The following is a 15,642-nucleotide window of genomic DNA, read 5'->3' as shown; positions in this document are numbered from 1 at the left end:
AGAATCATCGTTACTTGCCTTTTTGCCGTTTATCGAGAGGAAATATTATAATAGTTAGGGACCTTAGGTTTTTTTTTTTTTTTTTTTTTTTTTCTTTTCCAAGCTTGAAGAAGATGCAGGTTGAGAGGAAATACTTTTTGTTTTTTTTTTTCTTCATTCAGGTTGAGAGGAAATATTGATGGAGTGTTTGAGTGTTGTTTTTTGTAAACAATCCGTTGAGGATCAATTACAAACAAAAAATAAAAAAAAAATATAAATTTAAAATTAAAACGAGTTTAACTTTTTAGTTTTTAGAAATTATATTTAATTATAATCGAATAAAAATTATTCGGATATTATCCGATCCATATAGTAAAGATCCAAATCTGAATCCGTTTGGTTATCGGATGGATTCAGATATTTGATGGTAAGAAAAAATTGAGTTCGGACGCTCTTATTACTAATATGAATGCGAATTTGGAGGCGGATTTTGGTAATCCATTTACAGGTCTAGCTATGACTGCAAGTTAGAGAAGAGCGGCGAAAAAATAAAGGAAGAATAGGTGATACTCTGACTTCTATTAATATAATGTAACAAATGATGGACAATAATTAAAACATTAAATAAATATGATAAAGGGTAATTTAGGTATTTAAAAGTATAGTGGGAGAAAGAGAGAATATTTCACCTTGGGAACTAAATATCAAAATTTGAATAGGGATACTCGAGTGAATATTGGGGAGGACGGGCAGTGAAAGAAATTTTCGGAAAAAAATCATTTGTTGTGCGCATCTCTGTGTTGGGCACCGCACTGCAGCACCACATAATGACACCTAAAAATGCCAAATCAATGGTTGTGATTGGAATAATAAATTTGAAGTATAAATATCTTTAAGTGAAACCCGTTCATCTCATGCCCACCCATTTATCAAAAGCCGGTTAATAAAAAATACATTTGACCATAAATTTTTTTTGATAGAAAGCTCAAAAAGTTTAAGTGCAACTATCCAGATAGGATTCTTATTCTCGGTAGGAAATAAGAGGTTTTTCCATGTATTAAGGCGAGCTAGGTTCATCTTCCACCATTTTTGCATTTGTGAGTTGATTTTTAGGAACGATTCTTCACAAGAATCCAAAGAATCCAATAAATGCTTTGGTGGTTATATTCTCTGAAATATGAGAACAAGCTGACAAAACCAAAACCATGTCAATTGGATCTTATAAAAACTGCACTTTCTCTCCCACCATCACTCTTTCCATTTTAGAACTTAATTAACGACAAAGTGCTTTGTGGGCATTCTTGTTGATGGGTCTGCTTACTTTAAGTTAGATGGACAATGACGTATCAAGTTTTAATGGTCCAACGAAAAGTCGAACGGTCTGGCTTTAGGTAGAACTTTTGCATGGATGAGAAGGCTTGAAGAGCTTCGTTGGAATCCTTATCCGGGCAAACTTGGCTATGATTGGATTCTAGGAGAACACATTGGTTTTGTTGACATAGTTGTTGATAAAGTTGTAAGGCCGATGTTGGTTGTGAGCCGTCGTTTCAGGAAGATTGACGAAACACTAGATGTTTAATTAAAATCCTCATATGAGTCCATTAGAAAAGTTTTAAGGCAAGGACCAGAACTAAAATGACTAAGCGAAAATTAGTGACAGGTAGAAAATCCGGAGGGAGAGTCTAGGGGAGGGTGTCTGATAAGAAGAGGAACACTCGGGAGTGTCAGGGTAGAAACTCAGGGACACTCATGCTGAAACATTAAAAACTTTAGAGTTTTTCAAATCGGGTTTGATGAAATGGATCAGAACAAATTAAACAGGTTTCACTTAAAAGTTTTTTTTTTTTTAATTTTTTTTTTATCCCTTTAAAATTTATTATTTTAATCTTAGCCACTGGTTTGGTATTTTCCACATGCGTCATTATGTGGTGCTACGCTACTGTGCAAAATAGAGAGATGTGCAGAATTGACAATTTTTTCCCCTAAATTTTGGTTTAAATTATTTGTTGCAAGCATACCTTACACCGACAACTTGGACACAATCGGACATTTGAATCAAGTTAAAAATTTGCAGTGGATAATCCAAATCCGCCACATGGAAACTGTGTGACCTTCTTAACAAACCCAAATTCACAAGGATGATGTGTTGTTTAGTTTTTTTTTGGTAAGAGTGTTTATTTTTATTTTTGGTAAGAAGAGTGTTGTTTAGTTGTCCAATGGAAACACTTTCGTCATTGTAAGTCTTTTGAGTGTGACACTCAACAGTCAAAGAATCGAATACAGCACAAATATTTTAGGGTTTTTGATGCCGAGGAGGCTTGAGTGTTGAAGTCCTGAAGGTAAGTTCCAACTTCCAACTCTTCTATCGAAACCTTAAAGGCGGGTGGTTGTTATTCACATTTCTCAGATCGTATCTCGTAAAAAAAATCACTTGAATCAATCTTAAATTTATATAATATCTCTGATCCTCTTCTTACCGTAATCGGTTTGAGTTTGAATTCAGTTTTTACCGGAAATTCCAATATCTTAGTACATATTGACGTTGGATAATGTTGTTGTTAGTTGTTGCAGAATCCCCGTTCAATCTGATCGAACGTACGAACCTGCAAAAAACGTGCTCGACTTGTAGAGCTCTCAGAGAGAGTAACCCAAGAGTGCGTTTTTTGCAGGTTCGTACGTTCGATCAGGTTGAATGGGATTCTGCAACAACATTGTCATTCGTTTTAATTTTGAGCAGCTAGAAAGAAATCAGTCTGATTGTTTTTTGGCGGTTTCCATTAAATCATTCTGCTTCTGATGTCCACCTGGAATTTCTTCTACTTCTCAAGTTTATATAAGGATATTAGTTACAATCTGTCATTTTCTCGTTCGTTTTATCTGAGGAAGTTAGATGGAACCATTCAAATGCGATGAGATGGTAAATGAGATCTCAAAATGGAACAGATTGCAGAGAACTTTTCTCTTGCCTCTAGCGGCAAGGCATTCAGAAATGTCTTTCCATACCTGTTACTTGCTCTTGCAATGCTGCAAGAATTTAAAGTTTTATGATAAGATTTTCTCACCCTGCTATTGAGTATGTGAAGGTGGCACCTTTCGTTAAGGAAAATGGCTTTACAAATGCTTCTCTTTTGTTGTTTTTGGAGGTACTGAGGCTCTTTCCAATTCATTATGCGGTGTAGTTTCTCTGCTTATATATGTTGTACCTATAAAATGAATATCCTGAAAATGCTCTGGCTTCATCTTCTGTGTTGTATTTTCGTAAAATGATAGCTCTGTAGTTTAGTTGTCCTTCCGTGGTTTAACCTTCTCAAATCGGATGTCCTCATGGAAACTGTAATGCTCTTTGGCACCGACATGGCTGCCTTCTATGTTTTACGGCACACCACCTCAATGATGCATGCACTTGTTAGAACTCTAGAACCACCACCTGTTTCATTTTTCTCACTTTAATGGAGATTCCATTATCTATTTGATCAGTCATGGTTCTTTTGGTTCTCAGTTCTTGCAACTCACTTAACAGGAGAATTTTGTCAGAAAATTCAATTTTGGGAAGCACATGTAGATCCTTAAAGCCTTTGGATTTATAGCAACTGAGTGCCTTATTATTATTCTTTCTACATATCTAGAATGTATTGCAATACCTATTATAATACTATCTTATAGTTATGTTTGGTTTTCGCAGAATATTGTGGTTGGATCTCATCTAACACTGCTCCAATCAGTCTCAGAGATGTGTTCTTTGAAGAGCTATAGTGCTTGCTTAAGGGATGCAACCTTACAGCTTCCACATTTTCCGGGCACCAATAACCGTATGAGGTCTTTCTCTCTCATTTCTTGAAGATCTATTTCTTTTATTTATGTTTAGAACTTAAAGAATGTAGTTACTAATTTCTCTCTTGGCAGTTTTAAGATTATAGTCGGGTTAGTCCAATGAAAAAGATACAAAGGTGTTTCAAATATTTTTTTTTTGGGGGGGGGGGGGGCATTTACTGTGCTAATTTCTTGATGTATTCAACAAACAGGAGGAATGTAAGATGGCGTTCTCCAGAAGCAGCCATGCTCCAAGATTTCCACCTCCCAATGCGCAGTCTTGAGGTCAAAAACAGGTAATTTATTTTGAATTTAGCAGAAACATCTCCTAGCTTGTCTTATGCTTGGTCACCGAGTCTCACCACTCACTTTTTATCGGGCTTTTATCTCATTAATTTTTATGTTTCTTGAGTTTATTTCCTTTTTCTACTGTTTAACTCTTCTCAGCCCATATCTGCTCCTATAAATTGGGCTGCTTTGAGCCTTCAGTTAACCAATATTATACAGTACGTTTTATATCTCAGTTCATTACAGGAACGTTCTGGTGCATGAGACTCCTGCTACTGTGGGGTTTGCTCTACTCCATTCTTCGTATGGGAGGCTGTTCCCAGATTTTGAAAGCGCAACCAACATTGCAATGGCACAACTTAACCATTAATCACAAAGGCTTGCCCATTATTCATATCAATTAATTGGATAAAAGCTAATTATCATGTTCTCAACAAGTTCTTGTTGATGGCTTCTTCTTTGATTTGATTGCGTGAATTAAATCAGCTTACGCATCCAATCTTTGGTTTTGTAGTTGGGAGTATGGTATATTCGTGAGCAGGACAATTGTATATATATGAGTTGATAATAACTTTTGCATGGTGCTTACCGAGATATGCCGCCTTTTTTAATCTACTTCATTATTTTGCTGTTATTTTTTTTCTTCTCTTGGACTTTAATTCATTAAACAACATTTGGTCTAGTGGACTGTTTGAGGTCTTGAGGAGTATCCGACTATTTAACAGCCGGTATTGGAGGCTGGGTCTTGTTGCAATTGTAAAGGTTGCTCCATTGTGACAGTGATCAGGGCCTCCTTGTGAAAGCAAGGGTAAGGCTGCTTGTGTAATGCGTAATGACTTGTCCTAAGACCTGCAATGGCAGGAGCCTTGTGCATTAGGTACATCCTTTTCTATTGAAGGGTGGGTTTATGACTGCAAATCCTGATATCATTTGGACAATCATCCTGATATCTTACTGATGTCAATTAGTATTGGCTACTTTCTGCTAGACTGGTGATGAGATAACCAATCAGCTAGCACCCAAGCTAACTCAACTAAATCCACCCAATAGTCAACAGAAATTCAACCCTGTTATATGAGGCTCAAATTCTGTGAGTCAATCATAGATATAGTTTACAGGGGTCTGTCAAAAGCTGGGATTGTATATCTAACATAATTAGAAGATTGTAGAAAACAGAACTCAATGGACCTCGAATAAAGCTGATAAAACCAATAGAACAAATTGAAATTTGGATTGAATCTCAGTTCAGCAGCTTAAATTGTTCCCCCCAAAATATGGAGACCAATCAAATGGCTGGATTCAATCAAATGTCTGGATACAGAATAATTAAAAATTTTCCAATCTGAGATTAAGAAGTTGCAGAAATATATGATTTTAATCTAGCAGAAGAATGCCTAAGAATTAAGTCAAAACTTGGATTGAGTTCAAATCCTAGGAAGCCCTTGAAAACCCCGAAAGTTGGTCTTATTTTGATTTCCAGGACAGCCTGCAGTTGCAAAGAGTTTAGACTGAAATATCAACCAAAAACAGTGGTCCCACCAGTTAACAAGGGAGAGGTTAAGGGGCTTTAAAATAACAGGATAAGATTGCCATTCAGAGGAAAACCAGTTGTCATGCCATGAGAGAGGGTTCAACTAAAAGCAAGAGGATGCTGATAGGACAAAAGAGAAAATCAGAATCGACTCCAGTGGGGACTCTCTGATGCTTAACTCAAGATTTCTTGCCACAACAGTGATTTATGTCGGGAACATAGGAGTAATAAGCTGGAGAAAGTCTCATGGAATTAAATTTTTGTACTTTATGCCACATCTTTCCTATTTATAGGGTGAGGAATGATTTATGTAACCCCAGTTGCGATGAAAGACCATATCTGCCTTCATTGGAAGAGTACTTTCATTAAGACCATCTTTTCCCTCATCAGAAGAGTACTTTCATGAAGACCATCCCTGCCCTCATCAAAAGATTACTTTCGTGAACATGTGGCAGTTATGATTGAATCTTGTTTTGGTTTAGTCCCCTGCGATGGGTTGGTCATTTGCTGATGTCATTTAGTGGTCATCTGATGGTGGGTTGGTTTTATACATGTCAAAACCAATTTAATTACACATCTTACAATATAAACTGATATACAACCCAGGTATTATAACCAAGATCAGATGTGCTAATTGATAGGAAGAAGAAATCAGTACCTGGAGTAAAGAAAACAGAGTATGAGAAAAAATATAGAGGTCTCTGGTCTCTCCCTGAACCAGATGAGATTTGCTTTTGTCTGAGTAGCTTCATGCCTTGCTGATTCTCTCAAGAGTTCCCGAGCAAAACTTCAGTTTTCAATGCAATAACTCGCTAGCATCTTGGCTCTTACAAGGTCGACATAGAAAAGAAGATAATCTACTCCTATTCTGTATAGACAAACCTCTAATTATTTTTCTAATAGTTCAACTAGGGAACTTTAGAAAGTCAATTTAAAAACTCAAGTAATTAAACTAATAAGCCTACGGATTGGGCTAGACTCCTAGCCAAGAGCTAGGCCTTCAATGGGGAACTAATGCTTCTTTTCTTTTGGCGGGAATAAGTCTTCATCTCCTACTCACCTGCATCAATTGGTGACCACCGAACTCCTTTCGATCTGGCCAATTATTCGAGATCCTTGAAACCATGGATATTGCATGTTATTACAGTTTGGCAAAGTGGGAACAGTTAAAGTGATAAGTTAGAGATCATTTCATTCTGATTGCTATGCAGGGCATGTAGTCTAAGAAACTAAAATATCATATTTGCTTTCAAAAGATTAATAAATTTCTCATTGTTTGGGAGTGGCTTTTTGTTGATTTCTTTGGGAGAAACAGGACCTTTGGTTTATTCTGATAAAATTGGCATGACTTTGGCTGGTGGATTCGAGCCCCCCCCTCTAGGATGACCTCTAAGGCTCCTTCAAAGAATATTTTTTAGTTGCTTCGTTCTTCCCTTCTTCATTGTACCGGGTATGATTTAGGAAAGCGTTATAGGACCTGGTTTTGGGAGGAGATTTGATGGGTGAGGGTTGTGAGACCACCCTTATGATAGGTTTCTTAAATTTTATTCTCCAATAACAAGCTTATTGAGGTGTGTTATTATTTATCAGATACTCAAATAAGCTTGAACTTGGAGAGATTGCTTTAGGGATAGTGAGTTGACACTGTTCAGTCCCTTGTTGAGTGCCTTGAAGATGTTTCCAGTATTGAGAAGGAGCAGGGTTTTGAGGATTTGGATTCTTTCTTTTGGGGGTTGCTTCACATCAATTTAGATGATTTTTCTCTTTCTCGAAAGCCGTGTAGAACATCAAACCTTTTTAATCTTAAGGATTCCTATCATGCTTTGGACTGTACCCTTGTAAATCTATATGGAGATTTCATGTCCCATCTAAGTTTAAAGCTTTGAAGAAGGAAATTGCTCTCAGGTAGGTCTTCCTGCTAGCCATGGCTAAAAAGAAACCAATCAATGTCTCTCTCTTCATATTTGTCTCTCTATTGTACTCACTGCACATATATGGACAGGGCCATCATATATTCATATTATACATTGGTAGTGGTTATTGGACATTAAACTGAACAAACTTCGATTACTGAGACGTCTTTGAACTATTTACTTGTTCTAATTGTTAGACATGATAACATCTGCATATGTTTGAGTGTTTTACACTAGAATGAGACATGGTCTTGAATGTGGCCAAGTTTGAAAGGATGGATTACCCTTGTGCAATAACATTGGCATATGTTTTGAGTGTTTTCACACTTGAATGAAACATTGTATTGGATGTGGGGTAATTTGAAAGGACAGATCGCTCTTTTGCATTTCCTAGTTGATCATCTGAGGGAGTGTGGTTTAAGCTTCTAATAAGTTCATATACAGTCCAAGACAGCAGGATCACACCTAAAAGTAAATTCAGAACTCAAAAGAGGCTAGATTCTGCTGATTAAAGAAGTCGAAAACAAATAAATTTATTTTAGATAAGGGTATAGCAGGTCTGGGCATGTTGAAAGGAGGCCGTTAGAGGCACCTGTAAGGAAGAGTGATCAGATCCAATTAGATGGAGCTAAAAGAGGTAGTTGTAGACCTAATTGACTGTGGAAGAAGTGGTAAGAAAGGATATGCATGTGCTAGGACTACACACCAAGGTTTAAAGTATCGGTCCGTATCGTTTGTATCGCCGATCCTCGTCGATCATGCCGTCGTCTCTAAAAGTTATTTTCCTTGTTGTTCCCATGTATCGTTATGTATGCGTCGTGCGATCAAATGCTCATACTAACCGATCAGTCGATCAAACTACTCGGTTGCCTTTTGATGTCTGGTACAGTTGCGGGGGAGATGGGTTCAGTCTTGATCCATTGGCCTTTTCTTCACAGAGCAAGTGAATTTCAGAAAGAGAGGGAGGAGTTGATGGAAGGGAAGAATTTGAGACCATGAGATTGAAGGCCATGAGTGGAAAACTCCGGCTAAACCTGGTGGGTGTTGACATCAACTTTTATCGGTGATTGATTCCAGAAGTTGCTTCAAACTTGGGGGATATCGCTTTGTTTTGGATGTGAATGATTTCAGATTTTCAGTACCAACTTAGAATCGTTGCTACATAGTACAGGTTCTGATCAGCGTCATAACTCCAGCGGCCCAGATGGGGTTTGGGCGTCGAACACAAGCCAATTCAACTTCTCTTCTTTTCACTCAGGTAGGCAGCGTCACCTACAGAGTACAGACTTGGGTGTGGCCTGCTGCCGGTGGTTTCCATAGCCGCCTTCCTGTACTGTTACCCTCCGGAGGACGTACCAGAGTTGAAGTAACTAACACCTTTGGCCTTGCCTCCAGGAATTCACTACTAGCCTTGACAGCTCTATCCACCACTTCGACCGATCTCCACTTCAGTTGTCTAAAGACTAAACTAAATTAGTTTTGCCAAAGCGCTTTTTAAACCTAAAACAAAAGAAGACAGGGTTTCATTGATGTTCGTTTGATTTTTTATTTATTTATTTTCCATTATGATGGAGTGGTTTCATTGATGTTAGTACCGGTAAATTTTTAAACAAATGTAAAAGATAACCTCTGAAGTCTGAATCAATTTCCCTGATGCCCAAAACCAAAAGTTCATTGGCCTCCATCCCACTTCCCACATTCCCACCTTGTATGTATAAGTATATTTTAACAATTACAGAGTTAATTCACAATAAGAAATTTTCATCATGAATAAAGTCTGATCTTAAGAGATGTCATGCTTAGTGGTTATGAAGTACACATGATTAAGTAGATGCATGATAAAATAATTATTTACTAGCTATGTCTATATATGTATATATATATTAGACTATTTTTATATATATGCACTTTGATCATTTCTATTTAATTCCACATCCATCGATACGTATCTACGATACGATACGATACAAACCGAAACATCTCTTAAAATCACTCGACCGATACACTACCGATACACGATACTTTAAACCTTGCTACACACCAATATTTGTGCTGATAGAGCTGTCTGGAAGGGTAGGACCTGTGCAGATGATCCCATATAAAGAGATGTTCCTGGAATGCTACCATGACTGGGTCTCCTAAGTACATTCATACATGCATAAATTTATTGTTGTTGCTTCTCTTGTCTCTTCTGCTTAACTCTTGAGGATCCATGTAGTCAACCCTCTTGAGTTGGGATGAAGTTATGGTTATGGTAGGGGTATCGCAGGTCTGCTTTGACTGCAGTGGATCAGTATTCAGGCTCTGTTATGGTAAGATTATTAGCAATTGGTTTCCCCAGAGAATCCATAGGAACATCAGTAATTAAATTGAAACAAATTGAATACACTCAAACCCACATATGAAAAGTAGAGGAAATATGATAGAAGAAAAGAATATTACTTGAAGAATCTTACTGCAAGCCTAGGAGTATCTCACGAATCACCTTGGCATCTCGCCAAGAACATATCTCACTACAATTACTTCTCCCACAGAAGAATGGTAGTGCTTACAGGTTGCTCCTTTTATAGGGAGGGTTGAAGGGTTCTAGGTGAGGATTTGCAATTTCCTCCTATAATTAATGGCATGTACATTTCCAGGGTCTGACTTCAAGAAACGTTACATTTTCAAGGTCTTGCATGGCAAACAATGAAAACAACCTACTGGCATCCCTGTCTTCTCAGAGGACAGACAGCACACAATTAACTGGTCATTTATCCCTCATACATGGGTTTTCAAATATGCCCCTTTCAATAGAAAACATACAAATGTTATGAACACACGTCCTTCCGCTCCTTATTAACCCGTTAGACTATGATTTGGGCCTGATCTGGTGTGCTCGAAACTCCCTCAATTAACATCATGTCTTCCTTTAACTTCAGCCTGTGATTCCAAAAGTCGCTTCAGCTGGATATACATTGTAAAATGAAGCAGGAGTTGCATACTGAAGAGACTTGCCTATATTTTCTAAGCCCTATAACAGCTGGACCATAACATGTTCTGATGTTTGCACCTTATTCTTCGTGTGTGTATATATATATACACATTTTTAAATGTATTAAAGTTTCTTGATGTTAATGCCATCAATTTGTTCTGCTCTTGTTGAGTCTGCCAAGTCATATTGCTTGATGCTGGTTCAATTTATTTGAAATAATTGGTCTGATGTATTTATTTAGATGGTACATACACAGATTTGAATTTCCTCCTGAAAGTAGAATAACGATCCTAGTGTGCTCAACAATGTGAAGGGTAGAGTAGTTGGTTGTCCAGTTTGTTGGCGTCTCAAAAGCATATTGTACATGAATATTCTATATAAAAGAAGATGAGAAATATTATTAGTTTTGACTTTTGCGTACGAGATGATTACAAATAAAAGAACCAAATCCATTTAAAATGAACAACAAAATGAATGTGTGAGGTATGATGAATTTATAATGGAGAAAAGTATAAATAATTGAACGGGGTAAAAATTCATTAAAAATTGGAGCTCTTATGAGTCCTGCAACCCACTACTTTTTATATTCTTGCATGAGTTATTAATGCCTGCTTAACTCGTGCTTATATTGTTTATTTTAATTGCAGGACCTCAGCAGAGGAGACAAAGTCACTTAGATTAATCACTGCCATTAAGACTCCATATCTTCCTGATGGCAGATTTGATCTTGAAGCTTATGATACCTTGATGCATATGCAGATTTTAGGTGGTGCTGATGGTGTGATAGTGGGGGGCACAACAGGTGAAGGGCAACTCATGAGCTGGGATGAACACATCATGCTCATTGGTCACACTGTTAATTGTTTTGGTGGATTGATCAAGGTGATTGGAAACACCGGAAGCAACTCAACAAGAGAAGCAATCCATGCCACTGAACAAGGTTTTGCAGTTGGGATGCATGCTGCTCTTCACATCAATCCTTATTATGGCAAGACATCTATGGAAGGTATGGTTGCTCATTTTGAGTCGGTTCTTCCCATGGGACCTACCATCATCTATAATGTTCCATCTAGGACTGGCCAAGATATTCCTCCTCCTGTTATCCGTGCCATTGCACAGAATGCTAACATGGCTGGTGTCAAGGAGTGTATGGGAAATGGTAGAATCAAAGATTACACTGATGAGGGAATTGTGGCATGGAGTGGCAATGACGATGAGTGTCATGATGCAAGGTGGGGTAATGGGGCCACTGGAGTGATATCTGTTGTCAGCAACTTGGTTCCAAAATTGATGTGGGAGCTAATGTTTGAGGGCAATAACGCTTTGCTTAATTCAAAGCTGATGCCTTTGATTGAGTGGTTGTTTTGTGAGCCTAACCCCATTGGCCTGAACACAGCTCTAGCCCAGCTTGGTGTGGCCAGGCCTGTGTTTCGTCTGCCTTATTTACCTCTTCCTAGAGTAAAGAGGGTAGAATTTGTGAATATAGTGAAGGAGCTTGGTCGTGAAAATTTTGTTGGAGACAGAGACGTACAAGTTCTCGAAGATGATGATTTTGTCCTGGTCCATCGGTATTAGGTAGTCCTGTTAATCTTGGTCAGATAACCTTTCCGGTGTTTACATGGCTATGTTAAATCCTGGAATGTCCTTTTGTGAGTTCCAACAGCGACATATTGCACTATCGTTCTCCTTTTGTAGCATGGGAACTAATTTTGTGATCAGAAATGTAGATTTCAGTTTTGGAAGGAACTTGTGCTGGTTCATTAGACTATTTCTGCTACTCTTGCCTCATGATGTTCTTGTACATTGGTCACTCTTAGAACTATGGGGATTTCAAATTAGAGTTATGCTCATACTGTTTGGTTTTGGTTATTTCAATTTATGTTGCTTGTTTTATTAGATTATGTTGTGGATTCAACCAATGGTGCTGGATCCTATCACCGATTTTCAATTTGACTCCAAAGTCTTGTGTGAGTTGTGTATTATACCGGGCATATCACATTACATATTAGATTTAGGACTTCTATGGTTGTCATTGTTCTTATCTTGGTTGCTTATACTGCCAGCCAACTAATTTTTTGTGTGGTAGTTAAATGATTAACTGCCGGTTTGATCTTTTTTTTTTGGTTTTTTGGTTTTTTGGGTGGAAATGCCGGTCTGATCTCTAGAGTGCTTTTAAAGAAATTCCAATTCACCAAATTAACTGTAATGTCCAATTCATCTACATGCCTGCAGCTGATTTGTGTTTCTTCTTTCTAATAAAGAAAAGAAGTATATATACATATACATGCTGGTAAATGGAAATGGAAACTAGTGAAATCATTGTTGAAATTTGAACTGAAATTGCCCTATTGCCCTGTCTGTGTGTTATTCTACGTGAGACATTTCTTTACACATTAGAAAAAAAGGAGAGAATTTTTTTTTTAAACAGGTGATTTTATATATATTGGGGATGATGTATTACATAATATTAGCCATAATTTCTTCCCTAAAAGGTGTTGGTCTTGCTACTTACAGCAACTCTGCACTGATAAGAAATTTTCTTCTCATGTGATATATATAATGTTTTGACTCTGCTTCATCTTTTTCCCATAAAAGTTATGGATCTACCAATTAGAGAAAGAAAACCTGTGAGAGGCAGAAAATTTTCTTCCGATATGAAATAGATAGTTCTGCAAATATGCTTCATCATCCTCTCATAAAAAATGATGGATCTACTGATTAGAGAAAAAAAACTTGTTCAAGGTAGAAAATTTTCTTCTATAGTTTGGGGAATTTGCTTCGTCTTCCTCCCAGAAAATGGAGTCTAGATCCTCACCAATCAGCCTACTTCTCCACTCATTTGCATACACAAGAGTGTGAGACTTACACTGGCTTACCTGACATGAACAGATTCTACAAGTGAATGGATGGGTGGAAGGGCAGGTTGGGCCGAGGGCGGAAAAGATCTCCAAAGGTGGACGTATTTTAGTTGTCAAAGATTGATGCTAATCGGACGTCTGAACCGAAAAAGAAAAGATGCTAATCAAACGTCTGATGAAACAGATAACAATAGTAAGGGAAAATGTAATAGATCAAGTCCCAATTGCCGACCAGCAGTCTAAAATCTAAACGAGTGAGGTTTACTTATCCATTCAGGCCAGTGAGAGTTGTAGTGGTCCAAAGGTGTGAGGAGTTGAGGGCACAACGGCACACCGACATAACGTAAATCCTAGCTGGACTAATCGACAGTTCAAAATATTTTTGACGGTCTACTGAGAAACGATCCACTTGTTGTATTTGAAGAACCAAACAGACCCTGAGAGAGGGGAGGTCGGCAACAAGATTCGACCTTCTATGACACGTGTCACCATAGAAAGTTATCACGTAAGATACCAATGCCACGCGTCGTTCACCGCGTTGGAATTACGAGAGCACCTCATCGCATCTTTACTTTCCAGCTTTCCACTTCTCTATATATGGAATTTTTGTAGTGTTTCAAATCTCAGAAGTTGGAAGTTAATCTCTAATCGAAGACGAAAATCTTGCGAAAAATGGCTCAGTTCTTGGACAAGGCGAAGAATTTCGTAGCAGAGAAGATCGCTCATGTAGAGAAACCAGAAGCAAAAGTGGACGACGTTGGTTTCACGGGCGTTACACGTGATTCCGCTACTTTCAATTCGAAAGTCTCTGTAACCAATCCCTACAGCACTTCCATACCTATTTGCGAGATTTCTTACTCTCTCAAGAGTGCTAACAAGTTAGTTCGATCTACTGCTTCAGATGATTCCTTTGTTCTTTTTTTTTTTTTTTTGCGTTAATAACTTCGACTCTAATTTTCTGTTTTTCTTGCAAGAATAGAGAGATCGCATCGGGAACTATGCCAGATCCGGGATCGCTGAAGGGGGACGATACGACGGTTCTGGAGGTGCCGGTGAAGGTGCCCTACTCGATTCTGTTTAGCTTGGCGAAAGATTTGGGAAGAGATTGGGACATTGATTACGAATTGGTGTTGGGTCTCACCATCGATTTGCCGGTCTTTGGTAATTTTACCATTCCTCTTACCAGCAAGGGAGAGGTCAAGCTGCCTACCTTCTCTGACCTCTTCTAACTTGTCTTGTTTCTCTTCTCTTTCTGTCTGATAATGGTATTCTCTACAAAGTTTAATTCCCTAAAGTTCTGTTTCGTTATCTCAATTTAGATATTTCAAATCCTCTGATTCATGAATCACATTTTTTTTTTTTTGTGTCGTGAATCGAGTCATTTGGAGTATTGGGTGAAATCTGAAATTTGCGGATTTAGATAGAATACGCAACTTCGATAGACATGAGGTTAACCAAACAGTTAATTTTTTAAACCATAAATTCGTAGATTTGAAATCGAAAATTATATTTCTGGATGCATGTAAACATACAGGCCCTAAGTACAGGTTCGAAATGAACCGAAATAGCATATGCGGTCAGCCGGTTAATGTCATTGAGTATATGATAGACTTTCCAGGGAGTTGGTGACTTATGGGTTGTATGGTAATGAGTTTGACATACTTATTTTGTGCCATTTGCCCATTTTGACACAATTTCGACACAGAAGTGGTCGAAATCTTATTTGATAGATAAGTCTAAAAAATGTGTATTAGATCAACAAAAGTGTACTAAACCTAAGTGTTTGCCACAAGTTTTTTGTGCCCAATAAACTCCAAATTGGAGAAACTTAAAATCGATTTGGTTGGAAAAACTACGATAACAAATTTGGAGTACTCAAATCGCCGCCATGGTGGTGGATTGATAAAATTTAGACCAAATCACTCCGTCGACGACGACGAGAACACTGCCGATGCCGGCGTCTCCTCTTGACAACTCTCCGTGGCTGCCGATAAATGAGGGGTTTCTTTGTAAATTAACAAAATTTAAACCTTTAAAATAAAAAAACAAAAATCAAATTTTACACTTAAAACTTTCATTACTTGAATCTTGACCGTTCAATCCAATATTGATGAAGTGGCATTATCGGAATCATTGGTAGCAGCAGGCAGCTGTGCCGCAAATAAAAATCATTTTAACACACTTGAATCAGTCTTTTTTTTATGGTAGAACACTTGAATCAGTCGATGGCAGCTTTCCCGCGTTGCAACGTTATTAACAGTTATCGTCAGAGAAGTTCAATGATGAAGC

The 15,642-nt window shown here is 37.9% G+C and overlaps 2 protein-coding genes across 3 annotated transcripts; both read left to right on the top strand.

Moving 5' to 3' along the window:
- The first annotated feature begins 2,042 nt into the window (after nt 1–2,042).
- On the top strand, nt 2,043–12,604 carry LOC149029850 (4-hydroxy-tetrahydrodipicolinate synthase, chloroplastic-like). 2 transcript variants are annotated; one of them, XM_089142191.1, is made up of 4 exons: nt 2,043–2,318; nt 3,662–3,795; nt 4,002–4,085; nt 11,143–12,603. In XM_089142191.1, the coding sequence occupies exons 2-4, from the start codon at nt 3,710–3,712 to the stop codon at nt 12,068–12,070; spliced, it is 1,098 nt and encodes a 365-aa protein (XP_088998317.1). In that variant the 5' UTR covers nt 2,043–2,318; nt 3,662–3,709; the 3' UTR covers nt 12,071–12,603. The 2 variants fall into 2 exon arrangements, with proteins under 2 accessions (XP_088998317.1, XP_088998318.1); XM_089142192.1 differs by lacking the exon at nt 2,043–2,318 and having other exon boundaries at nt 3,666–3,795; nt 11,143–12,604.
- Nucleotides 12,605–13,956: 1,352 nt separating this feature from the next.
- Nucleotides 13,957–14,647, top strand: LOC149029849 (desiccation protectant protein Lea14 homolog). Its single transcript, XM_089142190.1, has 2 exons — nt 13,957–14,231; nt 14,333–14,647. Exons 1-2 carry the CDS (start codon nt 14,026–14,028, stop codon nt 14,580–14,582), a joined length of 456 nt encoding a protein of 151 aa, XP_088998316.1. The 5' UTR covers nt 13,957–14,025; the 3' UTR covers nt 14,583–14,647.
- Nucleotides 14,648–15,642: the final 995 nt, after the last annotated feature.

Source organism: Hakea prostrata, chromosome 1 (genome assembly GCF_041222555.1).
Source record: "Hakea prostrata isolate BN-2017 chromosome 1, UWA_Hpros_2, whole genome shotgun sequence".
In the NCBI taxonomy this organism is placed as follows: domain Eukaryota; kingdom Viridiplantae; phylum Streptophyta; class Magnoliopsida; order Proteales; family Proteaceae; genus Hakea; species Hakea prostrata.
Note: the sequence above shows the minus strand (reverse complement) of the source record. Positions and strands in the feature narration are given on the sequence as shown.